General features: G+C 43.8%; 1 protein-coding gene across 8 annotated transcripts in view; it reads right to left on the bottom strand.

Annotated features, from left to right (window-relative positions):
* LOC139530540 (roundabout homolog 3-like) overlaps positions 1-21,915 on the bottom strand; it is a 297,879-nt gene that overhangs the window by 20,285 nt on the left and 255,679 nt on the right. For all 8 annotated transcript variants that reach the window (XM_071327104.1, XM_071327095.1, XM_071327055.1 and 5 more), the window contains 5 exons: positions 20,339-20,463; positions 16,265-16,436; positions 5,299-5,501; positions 932-1,013; positions 96-264 (listed from right to left, as the gene is read on the bottom strand). In XM_071327104.1, coding sequence (XP_071183205.1) covers positions 96-264; positions 932-1,013; positions 5,299-5,501; positions 16,265-16,436; positions 20,339-20,463 — 751 coding nt within the window. The remainder of the gene's footprint in view (positions 1-95; positions 265-931; positions 1,014-5,298; positions 5,502-16,264; positions 16,437-20,338; positions 20,464-21,915) is intronic.

The following is a 21,915-nucleotide window of genomic DNA, read 5'->3' on the forward strand; positions in this document are numbered from 1 at the left end:
GCTGACATATCTGTCTTTCTCTCTGTTCTACAGAATGCACCACGAGGTTGAGCCCTATTGAACGTGGTCTAAGTCCTACTGTCCACTCCACTCACCTGAAGGCCTCGATGATGTATGAGGTGACGGCGGCGCCTCCCTCGTGGGCGTTGGGCTGCCAGGTGAGGGTGACACTGTTGCGGGTCACGTCGGTCACCACAGGCTTCTGGGGCGGTCCTGGCAGCTGGAAAGGTTCTGATGCCTGGGGGACAGACGAACCTCCACTCTCTGAAAATCACAATCAAATCAAACTTTGTATGAAGTGCATTTAAAAAGAAACAGACAGAGGATGAGAGGTTAGCTGGATGGTAGTGGATCTCCTATGTATAGTGGTAGTGCAACCATTCTCGATCTAACTGTTGTTGGAAGACTAGCACTAGTCCTTTTGTGAGTTACCAACAAATAATTCATGTTATACGATCAATCACGAATTGAAAAGTGACATTTGTCTTCAATAAGGAATGAACTGGAACCGAGCCCAGCCCTGATCACAGTAACTGACTTTGACAATTCACATCTAAAAATAAGAGTTTAGTTGTGAATTTCTGCTTGGTTGTTTTTAAGATGCATTTGTAGGCACTAAATACCATCGTATCAAGCTTCATCAAACAGCAGCATTTCATAACAGGCATTACTTCTTCCAACTCATCATCCTTCCGCTTCGCCTTGGGCCAAACAACACCCCTCGGTACGATTACATCCACAATTTCACAAGACCTCTGCCTTATTTCTCCTTTCACTGCCACACCTACGGCTGATAATGATCTTATATGGACATGTAATGTCATAGAGGTAATCTAATAGCCTGTAGGGAGGTGTTTACTACAGTACATTTACCTTTCACCGTGTGTGCGTGCGTGTGTGTACACGTGTGTGTGCATGCGTGTGCATTTACCTTTCACTGTGAGTACTCCGCTCCATGTCGTCTCTCCGCTCGAGCTGGAAGCCACGCAGGTGTAGGCCCCTGAGTCCGTTTCCTGGCAACAAGAGAGAGGGCTCAGTTAACATGGTGTACATGCACCAAAGCACAATGCCTTTGCCTCTTCATATTCGGTGTTCCAAAGCAAATCTTTCCAGGTAAGTCAACATGAACATCTGCCTAGAACATCTGCCATGTTGACTCCAATGCTTCCCACAGTTCTGTCAAGTTGGCTTGATGTCCTTTGGGTGTTGGACCTTTCTTGTTACACACAGGAAACTGTTAAGAATGAAAAACCCAGCAGTGTTGCCTGTTCTTGACACAAATCGGTGCGCCTGGCACCAAATACCATAATGATTGAAGTGGATTTAGCAAGTGACATCAATAAGGGATCATAGCGTTCACCTGGATTCACCTGGTCAGTCTAAGTCATGGAAAAAGCAGGTGTTCTTAATGTTTTGTATACTTAGTGTATATATGGCTTTAGATTATATGTTCTCAGAGCATGCACAGAACAGCTGGCAGGCATATTCACTGTAATTTTTAACCTCTCCTGGTCCCAGTCTGTAATCTCCACATGTTTTAAAATGACCACAATCATTGCTGTTCCTAAAAACTCTAAAGCTTCATGCCACAATGACTACCGCCCTGTAGCTCTCAGTTCTGTAATCATGAAGTGCTTTGAGAGACTGGTTATGGAACACATTAACTCCTCCATCCCAGCCACCCTAGACCCACTCCAATTTGCATACCGCCCCAACAGATCCATAGATGACGCAATCTCAATTGCTCTCACCCACCTAGATAAGAGGAATACCTGTGAGAGAATGCTGTAAATTGAATACAGCTCAGCGTTCAACAGCATTGTTCTCTCCAAGCTCGTCACCAAGCTTAGGACTCTGGGTCTGAACACCTCCCTCTGCAACTGGATCCTGGACTTCCTGACGGGCCGACCCAAGGTGGTGAGGGTAGGCAACATCATCTCCGCCACGCTGACCCTTAACACAGGGGCCCCACATGGGTGTGTGCTTAGTCCCCTCCTGTACTCCTTGTACACCCACGACTGTGTGGCCACGCACGACTCCAACACAATTATCAAGTTCGCTGACAACGCGATGGTGGTAGGCCTGATCACCGGCAACGATGAGTCAGTCTACAGAGAGGAGGTCAGTGACCTGGCAGTGTGGTGCCGGAGCAACAACCTCTCCATCAACGTCAGCAAGAACAAGGAGCTGATCGTGGACACAGTAGAGCAGGTAGACAGCTTCAAGTTCAGGGTAGGAGTCCCCACTATCCATTTAATCGTATTCATGATCTAAAAGGCAAAACTGATCATAGATCAGCACTCCTATCTGAAACCCTTGATAAATATGGGCCCTGATCCTTTTGAACCAGTGTGGGAGTTTAGAGGAGGATAAAGGAGAGACCTTTAGTAACCAGAGCGGGTCTGCAAACTTCTGTGGCTCTTACTTTGGTTTATACTGAGCACTCAACAGTAACCAGCAATCTGGGCTGACACTAGCAAGTGTGTGTGTGTGTGTGTGCGAGCGTGTGTGCATGCGTGTGTATACTCGCACGTGCATGTGTATCTGTGTGTGTGTGTGTGATTGCGTACGTGCCTACTGGTAATTGTGTGTGAGTGTGTAGGTAGTGCACACGTGTGTGTGTTTAAGATGATAAGTGTGGGTCAGGGAGAACATTGCCTATTAAAATTTCATTGGGAGGCTGAGAGCGAGACAAGGGCTAGAAATTGCTTACAACAGTGGAAGATGTACAAATGTAGGATCTCAATTTGATCACCCTGTTGTTGCAGGAAATGCACTAATGTATTCAAGGTTAAAATGCTTCTAAATTCAGATTTGCCCCTAAACATTTTTTTTATCAATAATTCACATTTCCTGTTGCTGCAGGATTATCTTCCTGCTGTGAGAAACTGGTCAAATTAAGATCCTACACCTGTAGGGACTTTAACTCGCAGACAATGATCTAATAGTGTTGACAGCTCACCCCCAACCGCCTGCAGGTTAGTGTGCCACACACACACACACACACACACACACACACACACACACACACACACACACACACACACACACACACACACACACACACACACACACACACACACACACACACACACACACACACACACATTTCAAACTAACGACTAGGCATTCAGCCCTCATGGTTAGTGTAAGACTAATCTTATTCAAAACTAAAGCTAATGAATTATACAAAGCACACTACAAAAACACACAGCGAGCCAACACAATGCAATCAAGATAATAGCACTGTTGTTTGTGCTTGGTTGCCATCCACTTCTCTATACCCTTGTGTGTGTGCGTGCGTGCGTGTGTGGCCAGTTGCAGTGGCGTTGGTATAACTCAAGTCTAAGTTCCCTGTCTAAAAGCCCCAAGAGGGACAGGAGAGATGACTCCAAGTCCAATAGCACATCACTCTTCCTTCTCTCTTCCTATAGGCCAGCTGACATTGAAAGGACCTGTATGGCAGCCAAGAAAGCCAATGATGTGGATGTTTGGGGCGACAGGTCCCGGGTGGTGACTGGTGATTGGAGGAGAGGATTGGGAAGGGTTAAACGGATGGGCACATAACCATTAATCATGGTTGGCAGCTTTAGGTGCTGCGCTAAACAGATAGTTAAAAATGGTTGAAGGATGAAGGTGGGGAGAGTCAACCGGGAGCCAAATGTCTAAGCTCGTTCCTGGTTGTGGAATGCGTTCCTTATTTTCTCCCCTTCCTCAATGTTCTGATATTATCTCAAGTGCACTCTCTCTGTGTTGTAGCATCTTCCTTGACTTCTATTTCTCTCCATCTCATATTTTCATCTCAATATCCTGTCCCTTTCTCTATCGCTTTCTTTCTCCCTCCCCCCCCATTTCTCTCTGTCCTGTTAGAGGGAGGCTTGGCACTGTGCTGTAGTTGTAGTGTGTGTCTGGCTCTGGTCCCGAGGTAATGGGCATTGCTTCAGTCCCAGAGAGGAACAAACGGACCATCTGTCGGGTGGCCGGCCCTCTCTCCTCCACCCCATCCTCCCCTTCTTCCTGTGCCCCTCTCTGACTTAGTTAAAAGAGGAGCAACCTGATAAAAGTGGGAGAGGGCGATAAAAACAAGGAGGAAGAGTGTCCAAGATTCAAAATTACAGAAATTGACATAAGTACAGTCCATCTAGTCGAGATATGAGAAATTCACAAATACATTGGGCAGAGGAAGTACTAAAGATTGTTTGCTATATTTTGAGTGCATGCGGTTGAAGTTTTAGCTGAACATTTTTGATGTTGGTGCATTGAGATTCTTAACTTAATCTCTCTCCCTCCCTCTCTCTTTACCTATCCCCCCTCCCTCTCTCTCTCCCCCTCTCTCAATTCCCCAACAAGGATTTAATTAAAGTCACAGCAATCGTTAATCACTGTGGGCCCGACAATCAATTAATTAACACGTCGGCCGGCCTGAAGCTCGCCACACACTACGGTGACCCGCAGGTGCAGCCCGCAACCCCAGAGGGCTCTGGGTAGAATGGATTTCATTAGCCGTGCGTACGCCACCACTAACGACTGCTAACGATTGCACCCGCTCATTGCCTTGGCGATTATGCACCACAGACACTCGACAGCCAATTACTAAGTCAATGAGTCACCCATAAACCATAAAAAAGTCACTCCTGCGGTCCAATATTCCAATATTAATATCTTGCTCTTAATTTGATTGAATTACATTGCCGAGATGTGTGTCAGAGAGGACAGCTGGTATGGCCTGTATGCCGCTCACTGTGGCCATATCAATATATCAAGAGGACAGGTTGCCGTGGCATCTGAAAACTGCTATGGCTTTCTATTGCTCTAAATGGCAGTCACTCATAGTAATACAGTGAATTAAACTAAGCTAATTACCATTAAGGATGAGTAGTTACTCATTGTGTATTTATTCCTTGTGTTATTATTTTTAAATTATTTCTCTTTTTGTCTCTCTGCATTGTTGGGAAGGGCCCATAAGTAAACATTTCACTGTTAGTCTCCACTTGGATTTGATTTAGTTGATTGCATTGCTTTGGAAATAACACTCGGGTGTTATTGCATGCGGTTGCTTAGTGTCACTTAGGAGAGTTACCTCAGACGATTGATATGATGAGACTTGGAGTGCGTTGAGATGCAATGTGAGGTGTTTAATTTCATATGCTATTATCCAGGGCGTGAAGGCATTTACAGAGGAGGAGGGAAAGAGAATTGTTTGGAGCATTCTTTCTACATTTATGAGAATCATTGAGAACATTATTTTACGTTCTTAAGAATTATTGGGAACGTTCTTTGTACGTTCCTTTCAGGTACCTGCAGGTTTGTGATCTGGAACGTTCCCTTCTCCATCAGGCTGACACGCTCGTCGCCCAGTATCCTTTGGCCGTCCTTCTCCCATTGGATGCTGGGCAGAGGGTTACCCATCACGTGGCACTGCAATTGAGCGGTGGAGCCTGGTGCCAACGTTTGATTGGCTGGCCCTTGGCGGATGATGGGCGGGACTCGGTCGGAGGGTGCTGTGTGGGGGAGGGAAGGAGGGAGAGACAGAGAGAGGGAGAGAGAGGGAGAGAGTGTGCATTAAGAGAGTGTGTACCACTGGGCAAACACTGGTTCAATCAACGTTTTTTCCACGTCATTTCAATTAAATTATGTTGAATCAACGTGGAATAGACGTTGAATTGACATCTGTGCCCAGTGGGTAGTTGAGTGTATTCCATAAAAACACTATCCTAACCATTTTCAGCATGGAGTCCACCTCGAATTCTGTTGGGACATAACTCTTCATATTAACCAGTGTGAATCACTAACAGCAGGCAAGGCGGTGTAAAAATATGCAGACGTAAAATAACGCAGCTCTCAGCAAGTCCACAAACCCCCTGCTCCTGCCCTATTTCACATCCAATCAATGACATAGATCTCTTTTGCTCGAGCGTGTAGCAATCTAGTTTTTCTCTTGCTCTAGAGACGATTTATATGTGAAATAAAACAGCGGTTCAATGAAGTTGTCATTTACTGGTTAGATGTTAAAGGGTTAGTTAAATAAAAACACTACATTTTCAGTGTCTAGTTTAACAGAACTGTGTGGATTGCAGTCACTCCTTGTCCGTCGACTGCTTTCAAGGTATGGAAAGAAATATCTAAATATTCATTTAGCAAAATCTGTCCCTGTAATGTCAACTTTCAGTTAAAAAAGGTCTACCCATGGCAGTTACTCTACTGAACTGTAGTGTTTTGCCAGTGCAGGCCTTTATTTACCATAACATCTTCACTCATATTGCTTTCTCCCACTGTACAGCATTGTTATGGCTTAACACGTCAAAGTAGCGCTGAATAATTTAATATTTGTTTGACTAAACCTGGAAAATTCTTCTTGAATAAGTCATTGACGAGTTAATTACTTTGGCATTTACCATTCCCTCTCCAGTATCAAACAGTTCTGATGGTAAAACCAAGGACATTAGACTGCTGGGATTGGGTACATGCTGAGATTAGGTTTGCAATATTGGGCTTTGTTCCAAGAGGCCAAGAGGATACTTATATGAATAAACATCATGGAAAGGAAACATAATCTTTCACAACATACCACCAAGGTTGTGGACTCAATTCCTGCATTAGTCCACATTCTAAGTGGGTTTGGTTACATGTGTGCTAAATAGCCATATGGAGTAAGTGGCTTCACTTAAGATACAGTACATATCGAAATGACCTGCCTTCATAGAAGCTAAAAATGGAATGGAGGAGCAGAGTATGTGTGTGCATTATTGTGTTTGAGTATTTTTGTGTGTGCGCGCGTTTGTGTGAAAAGGGAACAGTGTCCACTGCAGTCAGATATGAAGTATAATTACCTTTTTAAGTGTATTGACATTTTCTGCATTGACTAGTATCGAGCAATATAGAACATACAGATCTAGGATCTTCATTTTATCACCCTGTTGTTGCAGGACATTTCCTGCACAGCAGGAGATGCAAACTTGTAATGTATTCACATTTTTAAAAGGCTTCTAAAGTTTGTCATTTCCACTTAAAAATGGCAGACTTGATATGTCCTAACACATAATGGACCAACCCCTAGAAAAATGTCATTGAATTATAATCCACACAACAATTCACATTTCCTTTTCAAATGAAGATCCTACATACAGTATGTAACTAGTACACAGTACATCAATAGTGTACTCCTTGTTTAACCCCTTGGCACTAAATCCCATCCCTCCATAGACTGTTTACCCTGTAGTGAAACACAGGCCCTGGCTATATACTCACTAGACCACCATGCCCTGCAAACAGAGGCCAGCCAATGTACATATATGGATCTGTCTATGCCACCTCTGTATGTCTGTGTGTACACCATCATGTAAACACCACTGTGTGTGTGCTGACATCTTACAGAGTAACATTCATGAACTATGACTATGACAAAGGGAAAATGAAAAACAAATATTAACTGTATATCTGTTAGCATAACGTACAAGTGCATTGTTGTCTGTATGCTAGGCAGGGAAAGGCTAGCTAAGCTACAGTGCTTTGAGGCAGATGTGGAGCACAGATGCATCTAAACAACAGTTTATCCCCTTCCTTACTGGGCGCGGCGCGATGAGGGGAGCATATGTTCCCGGCGAGGTTAATTTGCATAGCGCCATTGCGACTTGTCCTGTTTGATTACGTCTCGCTTTACCTCCTGCTGTTCGCTCATTTGGGGGACTGGGGGGGGCGATGATTTTTAATTTGGGGCGGCTTTGAAGAGTTTTTAATTTATTTAGGTTTAAGCAGTTGTGAAGGGAGTGATGGAGGGTGGAGGGACTGGCAGGGGGGGTAGTCCATGGGCCAAACCAGCAGTCCATGAAATATGTCCAAATAAAACATGGTGATAAGGTAGTCGGAAAAAGGATGCTTCCCAATGGCACCCTATTCCCGTTAAAGTGCACTACTTTTGACCTAGGGCTCTGGTCAAAAGTAGTGCACTATAAAGGGAAGAGGATGCCATTTGGGATATACTCAAAGTGTTAGAAGGTAATGGGATTTGAATGTGGGGTTTGTACGAGGAAGGTGCTGGGTTGGGTTTGGGAGGTAGGTTAATTGAAGCCAGCTGTGTGTGATAGTGAGCCCTAGGGGGTAATCAACTTACTCTAGAGCAAGTATTCCCAAACTGGGGTATGCATACCCCCCTGCCGGCGGGGGCACGCCAAATAAAAATGTGATTCACATTTATTTATTTTTTCACATTTTCAAACAGTCGATTTATATTTTCCAACGGGGCTATACATTTGGGAGAGTTTTTTTTCCTCGCCTGAGTAGCCTCATTTCACTGCCAAAAATAAAATGAAACCATCTAGTGTTCAGCGAAATAACAACACAATGTCAAATACAGGTAGCCTAGTCAAATAACTAACATCCAATCACATTAACCGTTATTCCCTGGCGGGAATTCCACTAACGGCCCATATGTAGCCAAACATAGCTGCTGCTCATTCCGTTTGCTCGAAAATGGATACATGGTTAAAAAAAGTAAGGCCCACGTCCAGCTCTACTGGTAGTACTGCTACTACCAGCAGTACTACACCTGCACCTCTCGATGACACAAGTTGTTCTGCTTCCACGAGCACATCCAATGCTTGCATCAGTAATTCTACATTTGTTGTTAGCCCAGCTAGCATGGACACTGACAGTTGTGAATCTGATGGAGCCGAAAAGCTACTGCCCCGTTACCCGGGAAAGCAACGAACAACAGACAGGGACGTTGGACCATCGAAGAGGGGCAAATATGATAAGAACTACATTGATTTGGGGTTCACTTATATTTGGAGTAGTGCCTTTCCTCAGCCACAGTGTGTTATATGTGCAAAAGTACTATCTCACAACTCGATGAAACCTTCACTCTTGCGCGGACATTCAGAAACAAAACATGCCGATTACAAAAATAAGCCACTGAGGTTTTTTTGCGAGAATTAAAACGACTTTCGAGTAGTAAGACATGTATAAGAGCAACAGATACCATTATAAAAAGGGTCGAGAAGGGTCTTATATGGTGAGCTACCGAGTGGCTAGGACAGGCAAGCAACATACTATTGTGGAGGACTTAATTGGGACGGCAGGTAGCCTAGTGGTTAGAGCATTGCATACCACTGCTGGCTTGCTTCTGAAGCTAAGCAGGGTTGGTCCTGGTCAGTCCCTGGATGGGAGACCAGGTGCTGCTGGAAGTGGTGTTGGAGGGCCAGTAGGAGGCACTCTTTCCTCTGGTCTAAACAAAAGATCCCAATGCCCCAGGGCAGTGATTGGGGACACTGCTCTGTGTAGGGTGCCGTCTTTCGGATGGGACGTTAAACGGGTGTCCTGACTCTCTGAGGTCATTAAAGATCCCATGGCACTTATCGTAAGAGTAGGGGTGTTAACCCCGGTGTCCTGGCTAAATTCCCAATCTGGCCCTCAACCATCACGGTCACCTAATAATCCCCAGTTTACAATTGGCTCATTCATCCCCCTCCTCTCCCCTGTAACTATTCCCCAGGTCGTTGCTGCAAATGAGAACGTGTTCTCAGTCAACTTACCTGGTAAAATAACGGTAAAAAAATATATATATATAAAAAAAATTGGACTAATAACTGAAAGGTTGCAAGTTCAAATCCTTGAGCTGACAAGGTAAAAATCTGTCGTTCTGCTCCTGAACAAGGCCCCTGAACCCACTGTTCCTAGGCCTATCATTGAAAATAAGAATTTGTTCTTAACTGACTTGCCTAGTTAAAATACAATTATTCCTGCTGCTGGGGAGAAAGGCCCACAAAACTATACAGGCAATGCCTTCATCAAACAACACTGTTTCACAGTGACATGGCAGGAGATATTTTGAAACAATTACTGCTTTGTGGCGGGCCTGGCATAGCTCCTGGTATATGTCCGTTACGTTTATGGGGGGGGTCAATTAAGGAAGCTGTCAGACATTCCTCTTCTGCAAACCACTGGAAACCAGGACAACAGGAGAGGATATTTTTAAAGTACTGGACAGCTTTGTGACATCAATTGGACAATGGTGGTCAAGATGTGTTGGTATCTGTACTGATGGTGCAAAAGCCATGACAGGAAAACATAGTGGAGTGGTAACACACGTGCAAGCAGTTGCTCCCAAGGCCACTTGCATACATTCACTGCAGCATCCACTGAGAGGCTCTTGCTGCCAATGGAATGTCTGACAGCTTGAAATACGTTTTGGACAATACAGTGAAAACTTTGTTAAAGCAAGGCCCCTGCACTGAGACTAGGAAACACTGTCACCACTGATAAATCCACAATAATTGAGAATTCCAATAAGCATTTCTCTAAGGCTGGCCTGCTTTCCACCATGCTATCCCAACCCTGGCCAACAGCTTTGCACCCCCCGCAGCAACTGGCCCAAGCCCCCCCCCCCCCCCCCTCCCCACTTCTCCTTCACCCAAATTCAGACAGCTTATGTTCTGAAAGTGCTGCAAAATCTGGACCCCTACAAATCAGCTGGGCTAGACAATCTGGACCCTCTCTTCTTAAAATTATGTGTTGCTATTGTTTCAACCCCTATCTGTTCAACCTCTATTTTGTATAGTCTGAGATTCCTAAAGATTGGAAAGCGGCCGCGGTCATCCCCCTCTTCAAAGGAGGAGACACTCTAGACCCAAACTGTTACAGACCTATATCCAACCTGCCCTGCCTTTCTAAAGTCTTCGAAAGCCAAGTGGACAAACAGACCACCGACCATTTCGAATTCCACTGTACCTTCTCCGTTATGCAATCTGGTTTCTGAGCTGGTGACGGGTGCACCTCAGCCACGCTCAAGGTCCTAATTGATATCATAACCACCATCGATAATTGACAGTACTGTGCAGCTGTCTTAATCGACCTGGCCAAAGCTTTCGACTCTCACCGTATTCTTATCGGCAGACTCAACAGCCTCGCCTGGTTCACTAACTACTTCTCAGATAGAGATCAGTGTGTCAAATCGGAGGGCCTGTTGTCCGGACCTCTGGCAGTCTCTATGGGGGTGCCACAGGGTTCAATTCTCGGGCCGACACTTTTCTCCGTATATATCAATGATGTCGCTCTTGCTGCGGGTGATTCTTTGATCCACCTCTACGCAGATGACAACATTCTGTATATATCTGGCCCTTCTTTGGACACTGTGTTAACAAACATCCAAACGAGCTTCAACTTCATACAACACTCCTTCCGTGGCCTCCAACTGCTCTTAAATGCTAGTAAAACGAAATGCATGCTCTTCGACTGATCGCTGCCCGCACCTGCACGCCCGACTACCATCACTACTCTGGATGGTTCTGACTTAGAACATGTGGACAACTATAAATACCTAGGTGTCTGGTTAGACTGTAAACTTTCTTTCCAGACTCTCATTAAGCATCTCCAATCCAAAGTTAAATCTAGAATCAGCTTCCTATTTCGCAACAAAGCCTCCTTCCCTCATGCTGCCAAACATACCCTCGTAAAACTGACTATCCTACAGATCCTTGACTCCGGCAATGTCATTTACAAAATAATCTCCAACACTCTACTCAGCAAATTGAATGCAGTCTATCACAGTGCTATCAGTTTTGTCACCAAAGCCCCATATACTACCCACCAATGTGACCTGTATGCTCTCGTTGGCTGGTCCTCACTACATATTCAACGCCAAACCCACTGGCTCCAGGTCATCTACAAGACCTACAAGATAAAGCTCCGCCTTATCTCAGCTCACTGGTCACCATAGCAACACCCACCCGTAGCTTGCGCTCCAGCAGGTATATTTCACTGGTCATCCCCAAAGCCAACACCTCTTTGGCTGCCTTTCCTTCCAGTTCTCTGCTGCCAATGACTGGAAGGAATTGCAAAAAATAAAAGTCACTGAAGTTGGAGACTTACAGTTGAAGTCTGAAGTTTACATACACCTTAGCCAAATACATTTAAACTCAGTATTTCACAATTCCTGACATGTAATGCTAGTAAAAATTATTCCCTGTCTTAGGTCAGTTAGGATCACCACATTATTTTAAGAATGTAAAATGTCAGAATAATAGTAGAGAGAATGATTTATTTCAGCTTATATTTCTTTCATCACATTACCAGTGGGTCAGAAGTTTAATTACACTCAATTAGTATTTGGTAGCATTGCCTTTAAATTGTTTAACTTGGGTCAAACGTTTCAGGTAGCCTTCCACAAGCTTCCCACAATAAGTTGGATTCATTTTGGCCCATTCCTCCTGACAGAGCTGGTGTAAGGGAGTCAGGCATGTAGGCCTCCTTGCTCGCACACGCTTTCTCAGTTCTTCCCACAAATTTTCTATAGGATTGAGGTCAGGGCTTTGTGATGGCCACTCCAATACCTTTACTTTGTTGTACTAAAGCCATTTTGCCACAACTTTGCAAGTATGCTTGGGGTCATTATCCATTTGGAAGACCCATTTGCGACCAAGCTTTAACTTCCTGACTGATGTCTTGAGATGTTGCTTCAATATATCCACATGATGTTCCTCCCTCATGATGCCATCTATTTTGTGAAGTGCACCAGTCCCTCCTGCAGCAAAGCACACCCACAACATGATGCTGCCACCCCTGTGCTTCACGGTTGGGATGGTGTTCTTCGGCTTGCAAGCCACCCCCTTTTTCCTCCAAACATAACGATAGTCATTATGGCCAAACAGTTCTATTTTTGTTTCATCAGACCAGAGGATATTTCTCCAAAAAGTATGATCTTTGTCCCCATGTGCAGTTGCAAACCGTAGTCTTGCTTTTTTATGGCAGTTTTGGAGCAGTGGCTTCTTCCTTGCTGAGTGGCCTTTCAGGTTATGTCTATATAGGACTCGTTTTACTGTGGATATAGATACTTTTGTATCGGTTTCCTCCAGCATCTTCACAAGGTCCTTTGCTGTTGTTCTGGGATTGATTTGCACTTTTCACACCAAAGTACATTCATCTCTAGGAGACAGAACGCGTCTCCATCCTGAGCGGTATGACGGCTGCGTGGTCCCATGGTGTTTATACTTGCATACTATTGTTTGTACAGATGAACATGGTACCTTTAGGCGTTTGGAAATTCCTCCGAAGGATGAACCAGACTTGTGGAGGTCTACAATTTTCTTTCTGAGGTCTTGGCTGATTTCTTTTGATTTCCCCATGATGTTAAGCAAAGAGGCACTGAGTTCGAAGGTAGGCCTTGAAATACATCCACAGGTACACCTCCAACTGACTCAAATTATGTCAATTAGCCAATCAGAAGCTTCTAAAGCCATGACCTCCTTTCATTTTCTGGAATTTTCCAAGCTGTTTAAAGGCACAGTCAACTTAGTGTATGTAAACTTCTGACCCACTGGAATTGTGATACAGTGAATTATAAGTGAAATAATCTGTCTGTAAACAATTGTTGGGAAAATTACTTGTATCATGCACAAAGTAGATGTCCTAACCGACTTGCCAAAACTATAGTTTGTTAACAAGAAATTTGTGGAGTGGTTGAAAAACGAGTTTTAATGACTCCAACCAAAGTGTATGTAAACTTCCGACTTCAACTGTATTTCTCCCTCACTAACTTTAAGCGTCAGCTGTCAGAGCAGCTTACACAGCACATCTGTAAATAGCCCATCCAACCAACTACCTAACTCATTACCATATTTGTTTTTGTTTTTTTGCTCTTTTGCACACCAGTGTCTACCTGCACATCTATCATCTATCACTCCAGTGTAAACATCTATCACTCCAGTGTAAATTTCTAAATTGTAATTACTTCGCCACTATTGGTCTATTTATTGCCTTACCTCCTTACTTCACTTATACAGATTTTTCTGAGAGTTACATTGTTTATCCCATGTGTAACTCTGTATAGTTTTTGTCACACTGCTTTGCTTTATCTTGACCAGGTCGCAGTTGTAAATGAGAACTTGTTCTCAACTGGCCTACCTGGTTAAATAAAGGTGAAATAAAAATACATTTGAAAAAACTCTTGTGTATTTTCTGCACTATGCAATGAATTGGGCAGCGACCATGTAACGCTTTTACAACATACAGAAGTGCACTGGTTATCAAGTATTGACACATTGTTTTTAATTGAGAGACGAACTTAAAGTTTTCTTTACTTACCATAATTTTCACTTGTCTGACCGCTTGCAAGATGACGAGTTTCTCACACGACTGGCTTATCTGGGTGATGCTTTTTGTCGCCTGAATGATCTGAATCTAGGATTACAGTGTCTCTCCGCAACTATATTCAATGTGCGGGACAAAATTGAGGCTATGATTATGAAGTTGGAGCTCTTCTCTGTCTGCATTAACAAGGACAACACACAGGTCTTTCCATCATTGTATGATTTTTTGTGTGCAAATGAACTCAAGCTTATGGACAATGTCAAATGTGATATAGCGAAGCACCTGAGTGAGTTGGGTGAGCAATTATGCAGGTACTTTCCCGAAACGGATGACACAAACAACTGGATTCGTTATCCCTTTCATGCCCTGCCTCCAGTCCACTTACTGATATCTGAACAAGAGAGCCTCATCAAAATTGCAACAAGTGGTTCTGTGAAAAATGAATTTAATCAGGAGCCACTGCCAGATTTCTGGATTGGGCTGCGCTCAGAGTATCCTGTCTTGGCAAATCGCGCTGTTAAGACACTGATGCCCTTTGTAACCACGTACCTACAGTATGTGAGAGTGGATTCTCAGCCCTCACTAGCATGAAAACTAAATACAGGCACAGACTGTGTGTGGAAAATAATTTAAGACTGAGACTCTCTTCAATACAACCTAACATTGCAGAGTTTTATGCATCCTTTCAAGCACACCCTTCTCATGAACCTGTGGTGAGTTATTCACAATTTTCGATGAACAAATAAGGTTTACTGTGTAAGACGGTTAAATAAAGTAAGTAAAATGATTGATTATTATTATATTATTTGTGCCCTGGTCCTATAAGGGCACTTTGTCGCTTCCCACGAGCCTGGTTTTTACAAAAACTCACACTCATTCTTATGTTTAATAAATGTATTGTATAGTGTGTGTGTGGCAGGCTTACAATGATGGCAAAAAATAACATTTGAGAGTGCGCTGACCCTGGTGCTAGGGGGTATGCAGCTGGAGGTTGAATGTTTGAAGGGGTACGGGACTATAAAAAGTTTGGGAACCACTGCTCTAGAGAAACTCATGCTAGGTTTCTGTCGTTAGAGGTTAGTGTGCAATCACACACACACGCAAAGGCACACACACGAAAAGGCACACACACGCAAAGGCACACACACGCAAAGGCACACAAACTGAAACACACACACAGACACACACACTCATTGAGGCTGTGTTGGATGCTTTGGCATGACTTGTGTTTACGGCACTGTGGGAATCCAATCTTTAACGAGACAGTCAGTACTGTATAGCCTCACATGCACCGAAGCACAATGCCTTTGCCTCTACACATTCTGTGTTCCAAAGCAAATCGTTTGAGGTAAGTCAACATAAACATCTGCCTAGAATCTATGGGCTATCTGTAGATACACTGAGTATACCAAACATTAGGAACACTTTCCTAATATTGAGTTGCACCTTTTCAGATCGCTGCAGCTGGCGACTGGAACGAGCTGCAAAAAAACCCTCATAATGGACAGTTTTATCTCAATCTCTTCATTCAAGGACTCAATCATGGACACTCTTACTGACAGTTATGGCTGATTTGCGTGATGTACTGTTGTCTACCTTCTTGCCCTTTGTGCTGTTGTCTGTGCCAAATAATATTTGTACCATGTTTTGTGCTGCTACCATATTGTGTTGCTACCATGTTGTTGTCATGTTGTGTTGCTACCATGCTGTGTTGTCATGTGTTGCTGCCTTGCTATGTTGTTGTCTTAGGTCTCTTTTCATGTAGTGTTGTGTTGTCTCTCTTGTCGTGATGTGTGTTTTGTCCTATATGTATTTTTTATTTTTATTTTTTAAATCCCAGCCCCCGTCCCCGCAGGAGGCCTTTTGGTAGGCCGTCATTGTAAATAAGATTTTGTTCTTAACGGACTTGCCTAGTTAAATAAAGGTTAAATTAATAAAATAAAAATGTATGCTTTGTACACTCAGTGTATGTGCTGTGACTGAGTGTGTGTGTGTCTGTCCCTGACTTGTGTGTATGAGCACCTTGATATACAACAGATATATTTGTGTATCTGCACTTGCATGTTTATGTGCTATCATTTGTGTGTATATTCATCTGTCCCTGAACACTTTTTCAATATATTTACGACAGATCTGTGAGTGTGTGTGTGTTTGTGTTTGTGTTCCTCCCACAGACACTCACCACTCTCGACCTCCAGCAGGGCCTTGGTGAGGATGCTCCCGGCCACAGAGATGGCCTGACAGATGTAGTATCCCGAGTCCTCACTGAGGACGTCTGTGATGGTCAGCTCCCCGCTCAGAGACACAGAGTATCGGCCGGACTGGGCAGCTTCCTGGATGGGGAACAGCAGGATCTGGGGAGGCAGGAAATGACACAACACCACATAACAGGTAGGCTGAAACCAGTCAGCACAGGGGGGATAAAACATCACAACACCATGTCACACAACTGGTAGGCTGAAACTGGTCAGCAAAGGTAAAGCATATAATTTTTTACTGTAATTTGCTCAGGTCATTGTAAGAATGAGATATTTGTCTTATGTACAAGCTACCTTCTTTTCACTCTGTCATTTAGGTTAGTATTGTGGAGTAACTAAAAAGTTGTTGATCCATCCTCAGTTTTCTCCCATCACAGCCATTAAACTCTAACTGTTTTAAAGTCACCGTTGGCCTCATGGTGAAATCCCTGAGCGGTTTCCTTCCTCTCCGGCAACTGAGTTAGGAAGAACGCATGTATCTTTGTAGTGACTGGGTGTATTGATACACCATCTAAAGTGTAATTAATAACTTCACCTTGCTCAAAGGGATATTCAATGTCTGCTTTTTTTATTTTTACTGATCCACAAATAAGTGCCCTTCTTTGCGAGGTATTGGAAAACCTCCCTGGTCTTTGTGGTTGAATCTTTGTTTGAAATTCACTGCTTGACTGAGGGACCTTACATATAATTGTATGTGTGGGGTACAGAGATGATGTAGTCATTCAAAAATCATGTTAAACATTATTATGGCACACAGAGAGAGTCCATGCAAAGTATTATGTGACAAGCAAATGTTTTATACTGAACTCATTTAGTCTTGCCATAACAAAGAGGTTGAATACTTGTTGACTCAAGACATTTCAGCTTTGAATTTTTTATGATTTTGTAAACATTTCTAAAAACATAATTCAATTTTGACATTATGGGGTATTGTGTGAAGGCCAGTGACACAAAAACTCTCATTAATCAATTTTAAATGCAGACTGTAACACAACAAAATGTGGAAAAAGTCAAGGGGTGTGAATACTTTCTGAAGGCACTGTATGGGTGTGTGTGTGTGTGTGTGTGTTTGTTACATGCATGCAGTGTAAATACACTACCAGTCAAAAGTTTGGACACACCTACTCATTCAAGGGTTTTTCTTTATTTTTACAATTTTCTACATTGTAGAATAGTGGGGGGAAAAGTGTTAAACAACTGAAAATATATTTTATATTCTTCAAAGTAGCCACCTTTTGCACGCGCTTGGCATTCTCTCAACCAGATTCACCCGGAATGCTTTTCCAACAGTCTTGAAGGAGTTCGCACATATGCTGAGCACTTGTTGGCTGCTTTTCCTTCACTCTGCGGTCCAACTCATCCCAAACCATCTCAATTGGGTTGAGGTCGGGTGATTGTGGAGGCCAGGTCATCTGATGCAGCACTCCATCACTCTCCTTCTTTGTCAAATAGCCCTTGCACAGCTTGGAGGTGTGTTGGGCAATTGTCCTGTAGAAAAACAAATGATAGTCCCACTAAGCACAAACCAGATGGGATGGTGTATCGTTGCAGAATGCTGTGGTAGCCATGCTGGTTAAGTGTGCCTTGAATTCTAAATCACCATCACACCTCCTCCTCCATGCTTCACGGTGGGAACTACACATGCGGAGATCATTCATTTACCTACTCTGTCTCTCACAAAGACACAGAAGTAGGAACCAAAAATCTCAAATTTGGACTCAAAAGACCAAAGGACAGATTTCCACCGGTTTAATGTCCATTGCTCATGTTTCTTAACCCAAGTAAGTCTCTTCTTGTTATTGGTGTCCTTTAGTAGTGGTTTATTTGCAGGAATTCGACCACGAAGTCCTGATTCAAGCAGTCTCATCTGAACAGTTGATGTTGAGATGTGTCTGTTACTTGAACTCTGTGTATTTATTTGGGCTGCAATTTCTGAAGCTGGTAACTCTAATGAACTTATCCTCTGCAGCAGAGGTAACTCTGGGTCTTCCTTTCTTGTGGCGGTCTTCATGAGAGCCAGTTTCAGCATCACTCTTGATGGTTTTTGCGACTGCACGTTAAAATTTCCGGATTGACTGACCTTGACTGACCTGAAATTCCACAAATTTACTTTTAACCATGCACACCTATTAATTGAAATGCATTCCAGGTGACTACTTCATGAAGCTAGTTGAGAGAATGCCAAGAGTGCGCAAAGCTGTCATTAAGGCAAAGGGTGGCTACTTTGAAGAATCTTTTTTGGTTATTGCATGATTCCATATGTGTTATTTCATAGTTTTGATGTCTTCACTTATTCTACAATGTAGAAAATTGTAAAAATAAAGAAAAACCCTTGAATGCGTAGGTGTGTCCAAACTTTTGACTGGTACTATATGTGTGTGTGGTTTTCATTGCCTCCAATGTGTATTTTGCGGGGTTCCAGGAGTGCGATGCTCTTTGACTCTGTCCTCGAAGAGGCTTAGAGCTGATCGGTGGAGAGCCCGTGGTAAGAGGTCAAGGGTGAAGATATAATTGTGTGTGATGGAGAGAGGCAGAGAAGGAGGGAGAAAGGGAGGGGTCCACAGTGATGCTTAGAGGGAGGGATAGAGGGAGAAGAGGGTCACAGAGGAATAGAGGGAGGGATAGAAAGAGGGAGGAGAGGGGAACAGAGGGATAGAGGGAATCATTTCGCTGCCCAGAGACAGTTAGACCAAAGAGAAGCCCTCAGTTCTGCTCTCCATGGGTCTTGTGCTATTTAGAGCCAGGCAGTTTGGTGTTATCTAACACAGCCCTGGCAGGGCTACAAAGGGGGGCACTCTCTCTCTCCCTCCCTCTTTCCCTCTCTCTCTCTGCACCTCCTATACAGTACTCCCACATATAATCCTTCGCTCTTTCCTTCTGCTTTCATCTACTTTTCCCATTCCCTACCCTCTTTCTCATTGGCAACTCTCTGTTTCTACATCTCCCACTCTCTAGCTATACCAACCAACCCCTCACTCCCTCTTTCCACCTTCGCCCTCTTCATCTCTCTCTCTCCATCTCTCCCCCTCATCTGTCCCTAAGAGCGGTGCTACAGGCTCCCATGCACACACTCCCACCAGGCCTTTCAGCATGTTGATGCTTCGCAGAACCCTCTGGATTCTAACAGTGACACACACACACACATACTCTCTTCGATGCCTAAGGAGCCTATATACTCCTGGTGAGATCTGCTCTAAAGTGTAATATATCAAGGGGATTGCACATTACACCACAGACACTAGAGTGCACCTGTGTGTGTGTGTGTGTGTGTGTGTGTGTGTGTGTGTGTGTGTGTGTGTGTGTGTGTGTGTGTGTGTGTGTGTGTGTGTGTGTGTGTGTGTGTGTGTGTGTGTGTGCATATGTTTTTAATCAGACATGACACCATATACGCCATCTTTTGTGGACCCCAGGAAGAGTATAGCTGCTGAGTTGAAACACTATCCAACAATTCATTCAGTGTGTGTGTTTCTCAGTGTGACTTGCCCAGGGACTGCGCTCAACCGAGAGAAAGCAGAGCCTGATAGCAACATTCAACGCTAGCAGAGCCAAGAACATGACAGATAGACTAGATAAGGTTCTCCTTAGGATGACCTTTATTTAACTAGGCAAGTCAGTTAAGAACACATTCTTATTTAGAATGACGGCCTACCCCAGCCAAACCCTAACGACGTTGTGCGCCGCCCTATGGGACTCCCAATTACGGACGGTTGTGATACAACCTGGAATCGAACCAGGTTGGTGGTCGCATGGCAATTTTTAAACCATGTTTTAATGATACCAATGAATTGTGTTTATATTGTACCAGTTTTCATAAGGAGGTTTATATTATGTGGTAACTTTATCCACCATCAACTTTTTACTTATCTGTATCCATGGCAGCCATTTTGTGCCAAACCCATGCTGACTGAACACCAGTTTCCACAGTGGAGTGGTCATATTGGTGTATACAGAACAACTGTGACCTGACCTGATACAATATTCCATGGCGCGTGTCTTACCTGGCTGCCTTCTTTCTGCCAGAACACAGCGGGTGGAGGGTTGCCCTTGGTGCCACAGAGGAAGGTTACGGTGCGACCCTGGGCTGTGATCTGGTCCCGGGGTCGAACAACGATCTGAGGGGGCACTGTAGAGAGAGGGAAGAGTATGTTAGAATATCTAAAAAGATATGCATGTTTTTATTTTTGCTGGACTCATTTCTCCATGTCAGGATGTGTGTGCACGTGTGTGAGTGACCCTTTCTTAATGTGAGTGTGTGTCAGGTCTGCATGCACTGTGTATGTCCACCAAGCTGTCACCACTGGCACTGTGCACGTGTGTAATTCTTAGGGGCCCACCAAAACACTGTGTGAGGATAACAGTTCATCCCTTTCTATATAACACACACACACACACACACACACACACACACACACACACACACACACACACACACACACACACACACACACACACACACACACACACACACACACACACACACACACACACACACACACACACACACACACACACACAATGAGGATGAAGCATTGACGGAAAACAGAGATGCAATGAGGGTGCTTTGTGTGTGTGGATTTCTAGTACACACATTTTCCAGTACACACTTGACAATTTCTTGAACACACTTGTCATCATTGAGAAACTCCATGTAGGCAGATGCACCACCACATTTAACATTGATAAAGAGCTTTAAAAAATGAGTACTGTTCGGTGCAGTGATAGAACTGAGCATCACTTTCATGTCGCTACAGCAACGACATTCGACTTGTGCACGGTTTCTTCAATTACAATTTCTTCACATAATTACATCTGTTTTCATGGGCTCGTGTTTTGAAGCCCTCTCGAGAAAAAACTGTTCATGTTGAAAATCCATGCTATTACAAACTTGCTTCCTCATATTATCGTTGCGATGCTGACCCGAGCACGAGCCACTGCAGCTAATAAGACTAGGATCGTTTTTTAAAGCTCTACTTACAAGAATGTGACCCAGTGTCATTTGCAGCTAGTTAGCACTGGCTAGTTGAATTCTCATTGGCCTCTGTGTCCTTGCCAAAAGTATAGGATCATTGGAGCCAACTCTTCTATATGCTAATTGGCTACCATATATAGGCTGCTGGAGGAGCATATAGAGGATCCCACTCTGCCTCTCTATCCAACCCAGTCACGTACATCTTAAACTAGGACACAAATCTGGAAGTTGGGGGGGTCACTTCTTGATCAAGGACCTTGTAAAAATTATGTATTTGAAAGACAATAATAATAAAATGGGAAATAGGGGAAAAAAAACCCCACTATATCCTCACAATCTCTCCTCCATGACACCTATCACACCCACGCACGTACCCAAACACACACATACAGCAACCTCTTGATTGCTATTGATCACACCACGAGCTATTGGCTCATTTTGCACAGAGGGACTGAATGTGTAATGATGTCATCTTTGCCCTTGTGGTGCCTAATTGATTTCTCATCTCCCTGCCTGATCCCCTCTCTTATTTCCCTTTCACTCTCAATTGGAGATTGAGAGACGAGGGGAGGGATAGGGGGGGATAGAAAGAAAGGTATTGAAGGC

This window comes from Salvelinus alpinus, chromosome 1, assembly GCF_045679555.1.
Source record: "Salvelinus alpinus chromosome 1, SLU_Salpinus.1, whole genome shotgun sequence".
NCBI classification, from domain to species: Eukaryota; Metazoa; Chordata; class Actinopteri; order Salmoniformes; family Salmonidae; genus Salvelinus; species Salvelinus alpinus.